At 44.1% G+C, this 15,723-nt stretch overlaps 1 protein-coding gene across 1 annotated transcript in view; it reads left to right on the top strand.

Annotated features, from left to right (window-relative positions):
- Nucleotides 1-9,157: 9,157 nt before the first annotated feature.
- The window catches only part of LOC126260435 (uncharacterized), a 197,978-nt gene continuing 191,412 nt past the window's right edge, over nucleotides 9,158-15,723 (top strand). The window contains exon 1 of the mRNA XM_049957764.1: nucleotides 9,158-9,535. Coding sequence (XP_049813721.1) covers nucleotides 9,158-9,535 — 378 coding nt within the window. The remainder of the gene's footprint in view (nucleotides 9,536-15,723) is intronic.

Below are 15,723 nucleotides of genomic sequence, written 5' to 3' on the forward strand. Positions count from 1 at the left end.
GTACACGGAATGAAATGCGCTACAACTTTAAGCTCTGGTACCGATGTGTCCCCCGTTTATTATCCTTGCAAGCTGCACGGTGAATCTGCGGTGCAGTGTCACACGTTCATCCATCGGTCGCCGAAATTAGGAGACTGGAGACTGGACTACCAACGCAAGTAGCCTTCGCAAACGTTGATTTAGTGGAACTATGCTTTGATATAAACCAGTTAACAACCAAATAAACAATTTTGTAACGCAATCAGGCTTTGAAAGGGAATAAAAATTAATTCGGTATTTCACACTTACAAAAATACTGTGCAACTACTAAAGGCAGGCATATGTTGTATAACTGAGCATTAACTACTGCGAATGTCAGTCGTAAGGTCGTATGAAAATTACAAGAGCGTAATAGTGACCAACTCGTAGTTGAGACACTTGCAATGGTGAATTTGGCCTCGAATTGGCATCACTGTATTTGGATATGAACTTTAATTTCCGTGCAAGGCTAGTCTCCAAATACCTTCAAAAAAGACTTCCTAATACTCAAATTTATATATAGTGGCAACAAATTTCTCTTTTGCAGAAACGTTTTCCTATTATGACCAGTCTATGTTTTGCATCCCCTATACTTGAGACATCGCCAGTTAGTCTGCTGGGCAAATAGAAAAATTTATCTACTACTATCCAATATCCTAAAAAAATTCTCTCGTCGTTAACCGATTTAATTCGACTACATTAAATTAGCAACGGCGGCCGAAGTTTTCCGTTATAAGAAGTCGGCCTCATTCTGCAAACAGACTTGACAATGAGGGCAGAGGTGTGCACTGAGGTCCAGCGCATACTCTTGGCCTCGGGGTGGGAAACTGCCCGTAAAAGGCGGAAGAATCAGCAAAATTCAACGGTATGGCATGCAGAAGGCAATGTAAACCACTGCATTAAAGATACAGGACACATGACAAGTGATCTGCAACTAAAAAAGTGTCATTATGATCTCTCCATTGGCCAAAGATTCCGGACTAGTCCCACCATTCGAATCTCCGGGAGGGGACTACCAATGATGATGTGACAACGAGAAAACGATTCAATAACCTAGTAAAAGATAATGTTCTACGAGTCGGGGCGTGGAATGTCAGAAGTTTGAACATGGTAGCGAAACCAAAAAATCTGGAAAGGGAAATGCAAAGGCTCAATGTAGATGTAGTGGGCGTTAGTGAAGGAAGTGGAAAGAAGTCAAGATTTTCTGGTAAGACGGGTACAGGTTAATATCTAAAACAGCAGAAAATGGTATGACTGGAGCAGGATTCGATATGAATAGGAAGGTAGGACAGAGGATGAGTTACTGTGAACAGTTAAGCGGTAGGGTTGTTCTTATCAGAATTGACAGCAAACCAACACCGGCAATAATAGTTTAGGCATACATGATGACGTCCCAAGCCGATGATGAAGAGATAGGGAAATATGTGAGGGTACTGAACGGACTGAAGAGACATGTAATGGGGATTGGAATGCGGTTGTAGCGCAAGGAGTAGAAGAAAATGTTAGGGAGAATATGGGCTTGGAGAAAGGAATGGGACGGGAGAATGAGTATCCGTGTTCTGCTATAAATATCAATAACTAACACCAAATACTCTGTTCATCAGTCTCAAGAGGAGGATGTATACTTATAAAACGCAGGGAGTTAAAGAAGATCTCAGTTAGATTACGTCATGGTCAGGCCGACATTGCTAAATCAGATATTGGAATGTAATGCGTACCCAGGGGCAGATATAGACGCTGCTCACAATTTGGTAACGGTGAAGAGCAGACTGAAGTTTAAGAGACTAGATAGGAAGAATTAATACGCAATGAGATGGGACACGAAAGTACTAGGGAATGATACGGTTGAAATTCCGTAAGGTTATATAGATACTGCGATAACGAATAGCTGAGTTTGCAGTTCAGTTGAAGAGGAATGTACATCTCTAAAAAGGGCAGTCGCAGATTTTAGAGACAAAAACTTAGGTACAAGGAAGTTAACTGCAAAGAAACTATGAGTTGCAGAAGAAGGACTTTAGTTGATCGACGAGAGAAGGAAATACAAAAATGTTCAGGGAAATTCAGGATTACGGAAATACAGGTCACTTAGTAATGAAATAAATAAGAAGTGCCGGGAGCTATGGCGAAATTGATACACAAAAAACGTGAAGAAATTGGAAAAAATGGTTGCCAGAATATAGAAAAGTCCGAACAACTTTCGGTGAAATTAAAACCAAGAGCGCTAACATTAAGAATGCAGTGGGAATCCCACCGCTAAATACAGAGGAGGAGCGGATAGATGGAAGGCCTCTAGGAGGGGGACGACTTGTCTGATGGCGTAATAGAAGAAGAAACACCAGCCGATACGGAAGAGATAGGGGATCCACTGTTAAAATCAGGATTTAAAACAGCTTTGGGAGTCTTATAATCACATAAGACAGAAGGGATAGGTAACATTCCATCGGAAATTCTAAAATCATTGAGAGAAGTAATAGCAAAAAAATTATTCGCGTTAGTGTGTAAAATATATGAGACTCGCGATATACCATCAGACTTTCGAAAAAAAAACATCATCCTCACAATGCCCATGATTATAAGAGCCGACAGGTGCAAGAATTATCGCACGGCCAGCAGTCCATGCATCAGAGTAGCTGACAAGAATAATATACAGAGGAATGGAAAAGAAAATTGAGCATCTCTTAAATGACGTCAGTTTGGTTTTAGGAAACGTAAAGGCACCAGAGAGACAGTGTTGACCTTGCAGTTGGCAATGGAATCATGACTAAAAAGAATCAAGACACGTTCACAAAATTCTTCGACATAGAGGAAACGTTCTACAACTTCAAATATGGCGCAAAATGTTCGAAATCCCGAGAAAAATGGCGGTAAACTACTAAGAAAGATGGGTAATATACAATATATACAAGAACCAAGAGGGAACAGTAAGAGAGGAAGAGCAAAAACGAAGTGCTCAGATTAAAGGATGTAGGGTAGGGATGTAGTCTTTCACCACTATTATTCAATCTGTACATCGAAGAAGGAATGATGGAAAAAAGAAAGGTTCAAGGATAGGATGAAAATTAAAGGTGAAAAGATATCAACGTTAAGATACGATGATAACATTACTATCCGGAAGAATAATTACGGGATCTGTTGAATGGAATTAACAGTCTAATGGGTACAGAAAATCGACCGATATTAAATGGATGAAAGACGAAATCAATGAAAACTAGCAGAAATGAGGAAAGCGAGATATTTGTCATAATTGGTTGTTCAAAATGTTCAAATGTGTGTGAAATCTTATGGGACTCAACTGCTAAGGCCATCAGTCCCTAAGCTTACACACTACTTAACGTAAATTATCCTAAGGACAGACACACACACCCATGCCCAAGGGAGGACTCGAATCTCCGCTGGGATCAGCCGCACAGTTCACGACTGCAGCGCCTCAGACCGCTCGGCTAATCCCGCGCGGCCATAATTGGTGATCATGAAGTAGACAAAGTTAAGGGAATCTGGCACCTAGGCACTAAAGTAGCCCACGACGGACGGTGTAAGGAGGAGATAAAAAGCAGACTGGGACTGATAAAAAGGTCATTCCTGGCCAAGAGAAGTCTACTAGTACCAAACATAGGTCTTAATTTGAGGAAGAAATTTCTGAGAATGTAGGTTTGGAGCACAATATTGTACTGCAATGAAACACGGATTGTTGGAAAACAGAAATAGAAAAGTCTTGAATCATTTGAGACGTGGTGTTGCAGATGAAAGTTGAAAATTAGGTCGAATGATAAAGAAAGGAATGAGTAAGTTCTCTGGAGAGTCGCCGAGGAAAGGAATATATGGAAAACACTGACATGAAGAAGGGACAGGATGGTAGGACATCCGTTAAGACATCAGAGAATAACTTCCATTATATTAGAGGGTGTTGTAGAGGGTAAAAAGTGTAGAGGAAGACAGAGACTGGGATACTTCCAGCAAATAACTGAAGACCTAGCTTGGAAGTGCTACTCAGAGATGTAAAGGCTGGCACCGGAGACCAATTTGTGGAGGGCCGCATCAAACATGTAAGAAGACTACTGACTCAAAAAGCAGATTTACTTTTGTTGACGTTCATTTTGTAACTTCTTTTCAACACAGGATCCACACCTTAGAACTTATCTTCCTGGTACTTTCCTATCTCTGCAGGATTACAATTTTATCGGCAGCCCTCAATCCTAGGTCTAATAAGAAGTCATAAACCTGGCGAATCATCTGTTTACCTGCCTCCAAAGTATAGGTGAACTAGAGATGAGAAATGGAGCGAGTACGAGACCAATGTTGACGCTATTAATGAAAACATACACCACACTGGTGCAATTATCTACAACACTGTAGGATATTTACAACATTGTTGTGTGTGTTTTCATTCGTAATGTACAAAGTATCCCACCAAGAATCGATGGAACAGTCAGTCAATGCAATATTCACGGTTGCATACCTGAGAAATCAAGACACCGCTGTTACCTCAGTGCTACTCGTCGACTCGTTCCCGCTTGAATCAGTTTTACACGATGAACAAAAGTCTTCAAGAAAGATTATAGTCTATGAAGCGCTCCAAGCGTACTAGGCCCCAATTATACACTTTTACAAGATCATGTCGCAGCGTGTTTAAAAGATACACGTTAAGGGGCTCCGGAACGCCCTATACTTGCAATGTTAAAATAACGCTTATAAATTACATCTTTCCTCACAAAGTATTTGAGGTAGGAAGTTGAACTTTTTACAGATTATTTATTGGAATATGGGCTACAACTTAACACAGGGTTTTTTCAAAGTTTTAGTTCAGTTATTAAAGATGATTTTTTTTTCAATTGTAATGAAAATTCACAACATTTTTTTGCAATTTTTTATTTATATATTCAAAAATATACAGTTTTTTGGAAAAAGGCTGTGTTAAATTATGCAGAAGGTACTGTGTAACATTTACTGAAAGTTTGAAACAAATATGTTTGGAAGATCCATAGAAAACATGTAATTAGTATGAGAAAATAAAAGTTTTGGGAATCGAGCGACAAAGATTGGATTAACTTTTTAGTGCATTCCAGGTCCATAGGATGGATTATCTTCATCCTCTGCAAACTCCTCCTCCAGCTTCCTCTTGTTCCTCCTCCTGTTTACTCTTGCTTGTATTTCTAGACTCTTTACAGCCCTGTCTGCAGCCGGAAGGCGTTCCTTGTCTAAAGCAAGCATCGCTCGTACCATGTTAGAACCTATCTTCATTCCCATATTTCTAAATACCTTGCACTTTACAATGTTGCCATCATTGAAAGTCGCAACAGCATCATACACACCAAAGTGGAGTGTTTCTATTCCAACAAATACAGTCTTGGGGATTCTCGACCATATAACACTATTTACACTTTCATTGGGGTTTTGAGTTTTTCCGTGAATACACTTTTTCAACAGTTCAGGTGCTGCTAAGTCTCTGAAAATAGGTTTTATCACCTCCATTATTGCATGAGGCAGACTATGCTTATGAGTGTACACTTCACCAGTTAGCAATCCTTTGTTATACTTACACCAACTGTCTTCTTCTTTGGGACACAAGCTACACTCCTGGAAATGGAAAAAAGAACACATTGACACCGGTGTGTCAGACCCACCATACTTGCTCCGGACACTGCGAGAGGGCTGTACAAGCAATGATCACACGCACGGCACAGCGGGCACACCAGGAACCGCGGTGTTGGCCGTCGAATGGCGCTAGCTGCGCAGCATTTGTGCACCGCCGCCGTCAGTGTCAGCCAGTTTGCCGTGGCATACGGAGCTCCATCGCAGTCTTTAACACTGGTAGCATGCCGCGACAGCGTGGACGTGAACCGTATGTGCAGTTGACGGACTTTGAGCGAGGGCGTATAGTGGGCATGCGGGAGGCCGGGTGGACGTACCGCCGAATTGCTCAACACGTGGGGCGTGAGGTCTCCACAGTACATCGATGTTGTCGCCAGTGGTCGGCGGAAGGTGCACGTGCCCGTCGACCTGGGACCGGACCGCAGCGACGCACGGATGCACGCCAAGACCGTAGGATCCTACGCAGTGCCGTAGGGGACCGCACCGCCACTTCCCAGCAAATTAGGGACACTGTTGCTCCTGGGGTATCGGCGAGGACCATTCGCAACCGTCTCCATGAAGCTGGGCTACGGTCCCGCACACCGTTAGGCCGTCTTCCGCTCACGCCCCAACATCGTGCAGCCCGCCTCCAGTGGTGTCGCGACAGGCGTGAATGGAGGGACGAATGGAGACGTGTCGTCTTCAGCGATGAGAGTCGCTTCTGCCTTGGTGCCAATGATGGTCGTATGCGTGTTTGGCGCCGTGCAGGTGAGCGCCACAATCAGGACTGCATACGACCGAGGCACACAGGGCCAACACCCGGCATCATGGTGTGGGGAGCGATCTCCTACACTGGCCGTACACCACTGGTGATCGTCGAGGGGACACTGAATAGTGCACGGTACATCCAAACCGTCATCGAACCCATCGTTCTACCATTCCTAGACCGGCAAGGGAACTTGCTGTTCCAACAGGACAATGCACGTCCGCATGTATCCCGTGCCACCCAACGTGCTCTAGAAGGTGTAAGTCAACTACCCTGGCCAGCAAGATCTCCGGATCTGTCCCCCATTGAGCATGTTTGGGACTGGATGAACCGTCGTCTCACGCGGTCTGCACGTCCAGCACGAACGCTGGTCCAACTGAGGCGCCAGGTGGAAATGGCATGGCAAGCCGTTCCACAGGACTACATCCAGCATCTCTACGATCGTCTCCATGGGAGAATAGCAGCCTGCATTGCTGCGAAAGGTGGATATACACTGTACTAGTGCCGACATTGTGCATGCTCTGTTGCCTGTGTCTATGTGCCTGTGGTTCTGTCAGTGTGATCATGTGATGTATCTGACCCCAGGAATGTGTCAATAAAGTTTCCCCTTCCTGGGACAGTGAATTCACGGTGTTCTTATTTCAATTTCCAGGAGTGTATGTTGGGGATTTTCATCGTCTTTATTGTTTACAGTAATAACACATACCTTTGGCTTCCCAACATTTCTCCTTTTCTTAAAAGCCTTCAGAGGATTTCTAATAACTTTACTTTTACTCATTATTATACTTCAACAAAAAAGAGACTCAAGAAACAGAATTAATTACGAATATTTTCGAGATAACGACAGAGTAAATAAACATGAAACAATCGACAATCACACCAGCCATATATATTGAACCATCACAGGTTAGCCACAACACATACTTTATCTCACATCACTAAAATGTACCTGATGAACACGGACGTTAATAATAACACCATTTGACAGCAGTTTAACAGCGCCACAGTGGGTCACGCCCATGTAGAACACACTTCAAAAAAAATTTAAAAATAGATGTAGTCTTCGCAATTGAATAAATTATATATCTATTAAAAGGTAATAGTTTGCAGATTCAGAAAACGCAAAAAAGTAAAAATTGAACTTTTCATGATTTTGAGCCTTTCCGGAGCCCCTTAACACATTGTACCGCTACTAGCCTAACATGTCAAAGACATGATTTCGCATTAACGTATCATTAATTATGGCTCTGAGCACTATGGGACTTAACATCTATGGTCATCAGTCCCCTAGAACTTAGAACTACTTAAACCTAAGGACATCACACAACACCCAGTCATCACGAGGCAGAGAAAATCCCTGACCCCGCCGGGAATCGAACCCGGGAACCCGGGCGCGGGATATCATTAATTATATATGAAATTTACAAAGATTTAAAAACTTCCGTGAAAATATTTACGAAAATTGTAGTATACTCACTTGGTCATAAAGCTCCTTGTGATAAAGAAACGGCCGGCCCCGATGGCCGAGCGGTTCTAGGCGCTTCAGTCCGGAACCACGCGACTGCTACGGTCGCAGGTTCGAATCATGCCTCGGGCATAGATGTGTGTGATGTGCTTAGGTTAGTTAGGTTTAAGTAGTTCTATGTTCTAGGGGACTGATGACCTCAGATGTTAAGTCCCATATTGCTCAGAGCCATTTGAACCATTTTTTATAACGAAACGAAGATAAACAGAAACAAAACTCAACATACGGTAAGTGCAACAGAAAGCAATATGGCACACTCTGCACTCAGAAATGTGACCACAGCAGAGAGCTACTAGCTCGCGCATGCGCAGTGAGGCCACTAGAACTGTCCCTACACCATTATACAGAAAAAAGCACTGTCTTCAGGCCACGAGTGTTCTACCGGGACCATCCGACCGCCGTGTCATCCTCCGAGGAGGACGCCGATAGGAGGGGCGTGGTGTCAGCACACCGCTCTCCCGGTCTTGACCGAAGCCGCTACTATTCGGTCGAGTAGCTCCTCAATTGGCATCACGAGGCTGAGTGCACCCCGAAAAATGGCAACAGCGCATGGCGGCTGGATGGTCACCCATCCAAGTGCCGGCCACGCCCAGCAGCGCTTAACTTCGGTGATCTCACGGAAATCGGTATATCCACTGCGGCAAGCCCGTTGCCCTGATTTCTTTTCCTTCAGAATTATCGCGCGTCGCTACTAACGCGATCATAATAATCAGTCCGTTCACACTGTAGACATTCGCCATTCACGCAGCTGGTAGTTAATCGATTACAAGTTCGTTCATCGTGTAAAGCGGGCACTACTGAAGCATGCAGGAGTGTGTCATCAGTGGCGAGCCTTGAGTAACGTCTACGCATATTTTAACTTGCTAGCAAAATCGTAATTGCGACGGAATCCTGAAACAATGTCTTATGAAACAAATAACAGACGACTTGACAGGTCCACTGGCTTGACAAGCTTTGTATGTTAAGTGACGAGAGACGCCAAGTTTTATTAAAGCTTTTTCCTTGCTGTGATGATGAGGTGCCCCATGTAACAGCAAAGACAGTTACGACTTTATCACACTTCAATACAGGGCCTTATGATTTACTACACTCCCGTCCACTTAATTCTTTGTATTGTCAGTGTCGTAAGTTGTATTATTTTTATATCATTTTCATTTACTTTAATTGGGTATGACAGTATAACAATTAATCTCGTATCCTGAGAACTGTGTTATTGTGTATCTTTCGTGCAAACAACTTTTTTTAATGCTACTATTTTACAGTTAGCCTTCGGCAAAAGCATGGTGCAGACGGAATCGTGGCTGCCGCGCATCGTAGCAGACAGCGACCTGGGCGACATCCTACGCGTTCTCCACTTGGCGGGCACCTTGAGGCCACCAGGGACAGGAGGCGCCGCCTTCTGGACGGCCAACGTAGCCACCTTCGCCGCAGGCGCCATGTTCTTCGCGTCGCAGGCCAGCGCCATGGCCAAGATCGGCACTTCCGACTTCGACAGCTTCGTCTTGCTTCTGTGCACCATGAACACGGCTGGCGTCTATGTGCTTCGGCTCATACACTTCCACGCCCACAGTCGCATCATACACCAGCTTGCTTACCAGGTACTAGTGCGCTCAGACTTTTCTGCTTTTATTGTTCTTATAGAGGAGCGCATCTGGATGGTACTTTGTGAACAGCTACGTTAACCCCCTCCACCTCCCTCTATTGGCGTTATGTTCTGGATCCATCTGGATATAAATCAATGCTCTTCCACTAAACGTGGCAAGTGTCGAGTATATTTTCCTCTTCGCTGATGATGCAACTGTCATTGCGAAAACGTGGAACGTAATGTACATACGTCAAAGAAAGAGTTTCATCACCACGATTCCGAAAGTTTCGGAACCTGTTCAGAAAATTGGAATAGATATAAACATAAAAATCATTTCCGCCCATTTTATTGTTCGTGAAAACGATACATTGCATGTTGTACCACCATAAAGAGAAACCTTCACAAGTGGTGACCCAGATTGCTGTACACACCGGTACCTCTAATACCAGTAGCACGTCCTCTTGCATTGATGCATGCCTGTATTCGTCGTGGCATACTATCCACAAGTTCATCTAGGCATTGTTGGTCCAGATTGTCCCAGCCCTTAACGGCGATTCGGCTTATGTCCCTCAGAGTGGTTGGTGGGTCACGTCGTCCCCAGGCGTGTTCGATAGGGTTCATGCCTGGAAAACATACTGGGCTCTCTAGTCGAGCGATGTCGTTATCCTGCAGGAAGTCATTCACAAGATGTACACGGTGGGGGCGCGAATTGTCCTCTATGAAGACGAATGCCTTACTAATATGCTGCCGATATGGTTGCACCATCGGTCGGAGGATGGCTTTAACGTATGGTACAGCCGTTACGGCGCCTTCCATGACCACCAGCGGCGCATAATGCCACCCCAAAACAGCAGGGAACCTCCACCTTGCTGCACTTGCGTTCAGCCTGACCAAGTGGCCTCCAAACACGTCTGTACCGCGCCGCATGGTATCGTGGTTCCAAAGATGGACCTCACCATGGACGGCGGGAGTATAGATGTGCATCATGCAGCCTATTGCGCACAGTTTTAGTCGTAACACGACGTCCTGTGGCTGCTCGAAAAGCATTATTCAACATGGTGGCGTTGCTATCAGGGCTCTTCCGAGCCATAACCCGTAGGTAGCGGTCATCCACTGCAGTAGTAGCCCTTGGGCGGCCTGAGCGAGTATGTAACCGACAGTTCCTGTCTCTATGTACTTCGTCCATGTCCGAATAATATCGCTTTGGTTCACTCCGAGACGCCTGGACACTGCCCTTGTTGAGAGTCCTTCCTGGCACAAAGTAACAATGCGGACCCGTCGAACCTAGGCATGGTTGAACTACAGACAACACGAGCCCTGTACCTCCTTCCTGGTGGAATGACCGGAACTGATCGGCTGTCGGATACCCTCCGTCTAATAGGCGCTGCTCATGCATAGTTGTTTACATCTTTGGGAGGGTTTAGTGACATCTCTGAACAGTCAAAGCGACTGTGTCTGTGATAGAATACCGACAGTCAACATCTGTCTTCAGGAGTTCCGGTAACCGGGGAGATGAAAAACTTTTTTTGATGTCTGTAAATGCTACAACTAACAGGCTAGACAGCAACATCAGCACAGTGGCTTTCAGAGAACAGATTAACCCTTAACTGCAACATAATGCAATGCATACAATTTCTGACATGGAGCTCTTGTAAAAGTGAAACTTTACTGTCCTACGTTGATCACACACTGAATAATGTCGGTCGTATTAAATTTTTAGGTCTGAGGCTAGATGGAAGGCTTTCATGGAAATATCACGTTCAAGATCTTGTGCGTAAACTGAATGCTGTGTCTTCCTATAAGAACGCTCTCCCTGACACTGGAGCATAATTAAGTACACTCACCAATGTATGTTTTGCTAACTGTGTATTACTGTAATTGATGCATACGATAATAATAATAATAATAACCAATGTGTTCTTAGAACAGGTTGTTGAAACTGATCTGCTGTGTCAGTTCGTTAACTTCGTGTAGGCTGTTGTTCAGGTGTCTCAGAATTTTAAATCACGCATCTATGTTCATATATTCCATTATGGGATTTTTCGTTGACAATAATGACTTACTCAGAAGAAACTGCAACATCCATACAGTGAGCAATTGAAGGAAAAACGGTATGAAGCGTTGTGCAGGAAAATGTTATTATTCAGCAGGTTTTATTTTCAGTAACCTTAAAGCTGAAATGAAAAATATCATTGACGAACCCCAAGTATTCAGGTACATGTTGAAAGATTTATTTGGGGCATATGCCTTCTCTTCTGTACCTTAGTTCCACTGCAGTATTTGAGAACTTTTCTCAGTAATGTTATATTAACACACATACTTTCTCCCAATTTCTTTCTTATTCCATTAATTCTTTCTTTTTCTTATAAATTTTCTCATCAGCATCCTGGAAACTGCATATTGGCTCAGTTTAAATAAATGAAGATTAAGGATTTGAAATATATCTCTTCCCACGTATTTCGCTGAGGTCATCCTATCACGGCAAGAAAACTGTTTTTATCATCAACTAAGCGCAAACTTACTGAAGTATTTGTTACTTTGCGCTTGCAAAAATTCAAATTACAGTGTTTCAGCTGAAATTAAGAAGTTTGACAACGTTCTCGGAAACGCGTTCTACAGTACATTCTTGTGCTGTGTTGTTAAATATTTTCTTTTGTGAAACTGTTCAGCACTCATTTGCAGCAGACGTTTCGTTGAGAAACTGTAGGAGATAATATTATTTCTATCAGTATTTTTAGCTTTAGTTGACTAATTATTTTCCCACTTTCACTTTAATTTCAAAATAATCATCAAGATTTATGTTGTACACTTTTCAGGCCTGTTTCCAATTGCATTTGCTTGAACTTAATTTACTGCATTCGCATCACTGTTATTTCGTTTTAGCACCAAGACTTCGATGTTCAGATAAATAATTATAGTTTCTGGATTGAAAAGATTGAAATCCGCTGATAATCTTCGTTGCTAGAGTGCCTATTTGATCTCGATAGAAACGTTCCCTGCTAACAACCAAGATCCCTACCATGCCTATGAGAAGAAAAAAATTCGCTATACTGTAGGTTAAAGTCCATAAATGGGCTCGCAATACAACCTGTAGATGTTAAATAGTGATCTACACTAGTAAACGTGTAAAGCACCTTACTCTCCGGAAAGAGGCGGTAAGACATCCGTAACCGTGACTGCCCAATCGCTAGGGCTGATCTACAGCTCACGGCTTATTTGTTGTACCCATGTCAGGCGTAGCCTTCCGAGGATATGATAACTGATAAATGCTCTCCATGCAATGGTACGTAACAAGGTGTATCTTATATCCCATCTTGTATCGATCACTGGTCCGACGATCTTTTAACCACATTGTCATCAAATTAGACCTAACACCGATGATTTAGAATCTGTACTGGAGCGACACATTCAAGATTGATCGATGTCCTGTTTTATCAGCGTTTGGTGCCGTTTCTCGATGGATTAGTTCATGTCATAGAGAACCGAAAATCCGGGGCCCCCAACTGTTGAGAAATTACCAGTCGTCCTGTGGACCCATTATCGTTACTCTCTTGAAACAAAAAACACACCATTGAATAGTAACTGCTACTTCATAGGAAAGCCTGCTCTGTTCCCAGTTCACCGAACGAACATTTGGAAAATTCTTTTTCACAGCTAGAGGGCGCGCGAAATAAGTTGAGCTGTACTTGCTCAGTCAGCGTTGGAGGGGACAGGACAACAGTAGCGGTGAAACCTCCATTGTGACTACTACTAAGCAGTCAGGAAAGTGTAGTTCGGTAGCTGAAGCCAGTGCACAAACGTATGTCTTGCTTAACTGGTAAGCTACAGCTGTCAAGCCTGTAAAGGATGATCAAGATGACCAATAATTCGACAAATAAGGAAGTTCAAAGTCGCTAGCTTCTAGTTAGAGTATCGAAGAAGGAGTAAACAAAGGATCAAGCAAAGCAAAATAAGATCAACCACGATGGCAGCTAACTCTAAATATAGATAAATGTAAATTAATCCAGATTAATAGGAAAAATCCTGTAATGTTTGAATACTCCATTAGTAGTGTAGCGTTTGACACAGTCACGTCGATTAAATATTTGGGCGTCACATTGCAGAGCGATATGAAGTGGGACAAGCATGTAATGGCAGTTGTGGAGAAGGCGGATAGTCGTCTTCGGTTCATTGGTAGAATTTTGGGAACATGTGGTTCATCTGTAAAGGAGACCGCTTATAAAACACTAATACGATCTATTCTTGAGTACTGCTCGAGCGTTTGGGATCCCTATCAGGTCTGATTGAGGGAGGACGCAGAAGCAATTCAGAGGCGGGCTGCCAGACTTGTTGCTGGTGGGTTTGATCATCACGCGAGTGTTACGGAAATGCTTCAGGAACTCGGATGGGAGTCTCTAGAGGAAAGGAGGTGTTCTTTTCGTGAATCGCTACTGAGGAAATTTAGAGAACCAGCATTTGAGGCTGACTGCAGTGCAGTTTTACTGCCACCAACTTACATTTCGCGGAAAGACCACAAAGATAAGATAAGAGAGATTAGGGCTCGTACAGAGGTATATAGGCAGTCATTTTTCCCTCGTTCTGTTTGGGAGTGGAACAGGGAGAGAAGATGATAGTTGTGGTACGAGGTACCCTCCGCCACGCACCGTATGGTGGATTGCGGAGTATGTATGTAGATGTAGATGGCAAGGAAGATATCTCTTTAAAAAAAAGGGATAAAAACACAGTATTGCGGACGACGTACCTTACTACCCACACTCTCAGTATATTGAAGGAACGTATGTCACATGGAAGCACCCTTCTTCTTCTTTGCCCTCTTTCTGTAGTGATGAATACTCTATTGGGTGATTCGAGTGACTGGAATAATTAGATATTCCTGCGACCCTCTCAAGTACCATATAGCTCTTAGTGTGATTTTTCCTTCCTTGTTTGCCTCTTCCGACAGAAAATTAATGACAATGAATATAGTTATACGTTCTTTGTTATGAAGAACTTTCATACCTTGTGGTGTGGGAAGACTACTGTGTCATGCTATGTCCACTGTCCAACGACATTACTGTGACCACCTGTAAAAAGCCTGAATAACGTCGCTTTTCAGCGCGAACCGCTGCGAGACTTGCAGGAAGAGTCAGTGAGGTTCTTATGGAAGGTACCAGCAGGGATTTGGAACTATGCCGACTCCAGTGCCGTGCCAGCTGCGTTAGATTCCTCGGTTGTGGAACCAAGGTGCGAACAGCCCGATCGTGACGGTCCCACAAATTCTCGACTGGTTTTTAATCCGAGGAGTTTTGCGGCCAGGGGAGTACTGAAAACTCAAGCTAGTGGTCTTAGAACCAGACACGTACAATGCGAGCTGTGTGACACGTTGCATTGCCCTGCTGGTTAATGACATCTTGACGAAAAACAAGCTCTGTATCAATGGAGGTGGTCCCCAAGGGAAGATGCATACTTATGTTGATCCACTGTACCTTCCAGAATGACTAGGCCACTCAGGGAACGCCACAAAAACATTCCCAAGACCGTAACGCCCCCTCCTCCAATCTGAAACCTTCGACGACTGTCACAGGTGTTTTCCTTCAGACGTTTCGCGCCACACACGCCAACGGCCATCCGTCCCTGAGAAGCCCACCTGCATCCACGCATAGTACGTCCAGTTACGATAATGGCGTTCAAAACCCAGCCTTCGCCGCTGATGAACAGCAGTCCGTACTGGTTCATGAACAGGGCACCTGCGGCGGAGGCCCATATGGGGGAATGTATGCTGAGAGGTCGCTGGGGAGACATTGTTGATAGCCCCCCCGGCTGATCTGGCAATCAGTTGCCCAACAGTTGTACGTCTATTCGCCCGCACGCGTCCTCCTAGCTATCGTTCACTCCTGCCATCTATGGCTCGTGATGCACCACAGTTGACTCTGCATCTGTTTTGGGTAGCGCCATTTTGTCATCCGCAGTGTACTTTAACCACGGCAGCACGCACACAATTTACAAATAGCCGTTTCAGAAATACTCCCACCCTTGGTCCGGAAGCCAGTGGTCACGCCCCTTAGGATGTCGTATAAATTACTTCCTTTCCGCATTACGACGACAGCATTGTTTCCCACTTGCTCCCCACACAAATTATATATCCTCCACTGCCAGTGCTGCCACCTGCCGACTGTGAAGTCGAGCATAGGCGGTGGTCACATTCGTGTGTATTAAAGAGACAGTAACGAGAACGCTCGATGTTTGCATTTGGACAGGCGACAGTAATCTCAGGCACGGCGA

The sequence above is a fragment of the Schistocerca nitens genome, chromosome 5 (assembly GCF_023898315.1).
Source record: "Schistocerca nitens isolate TAMUIC-IGC-003100 chromosome 5, iqSchNite1.1, whole genome shotgun sequence".
NCBI lineage: Eukaryota > Metazoa > Arthropoda > Insecta > Orthoptera > Acrididae > Schistocerca > Schistocerca nitens.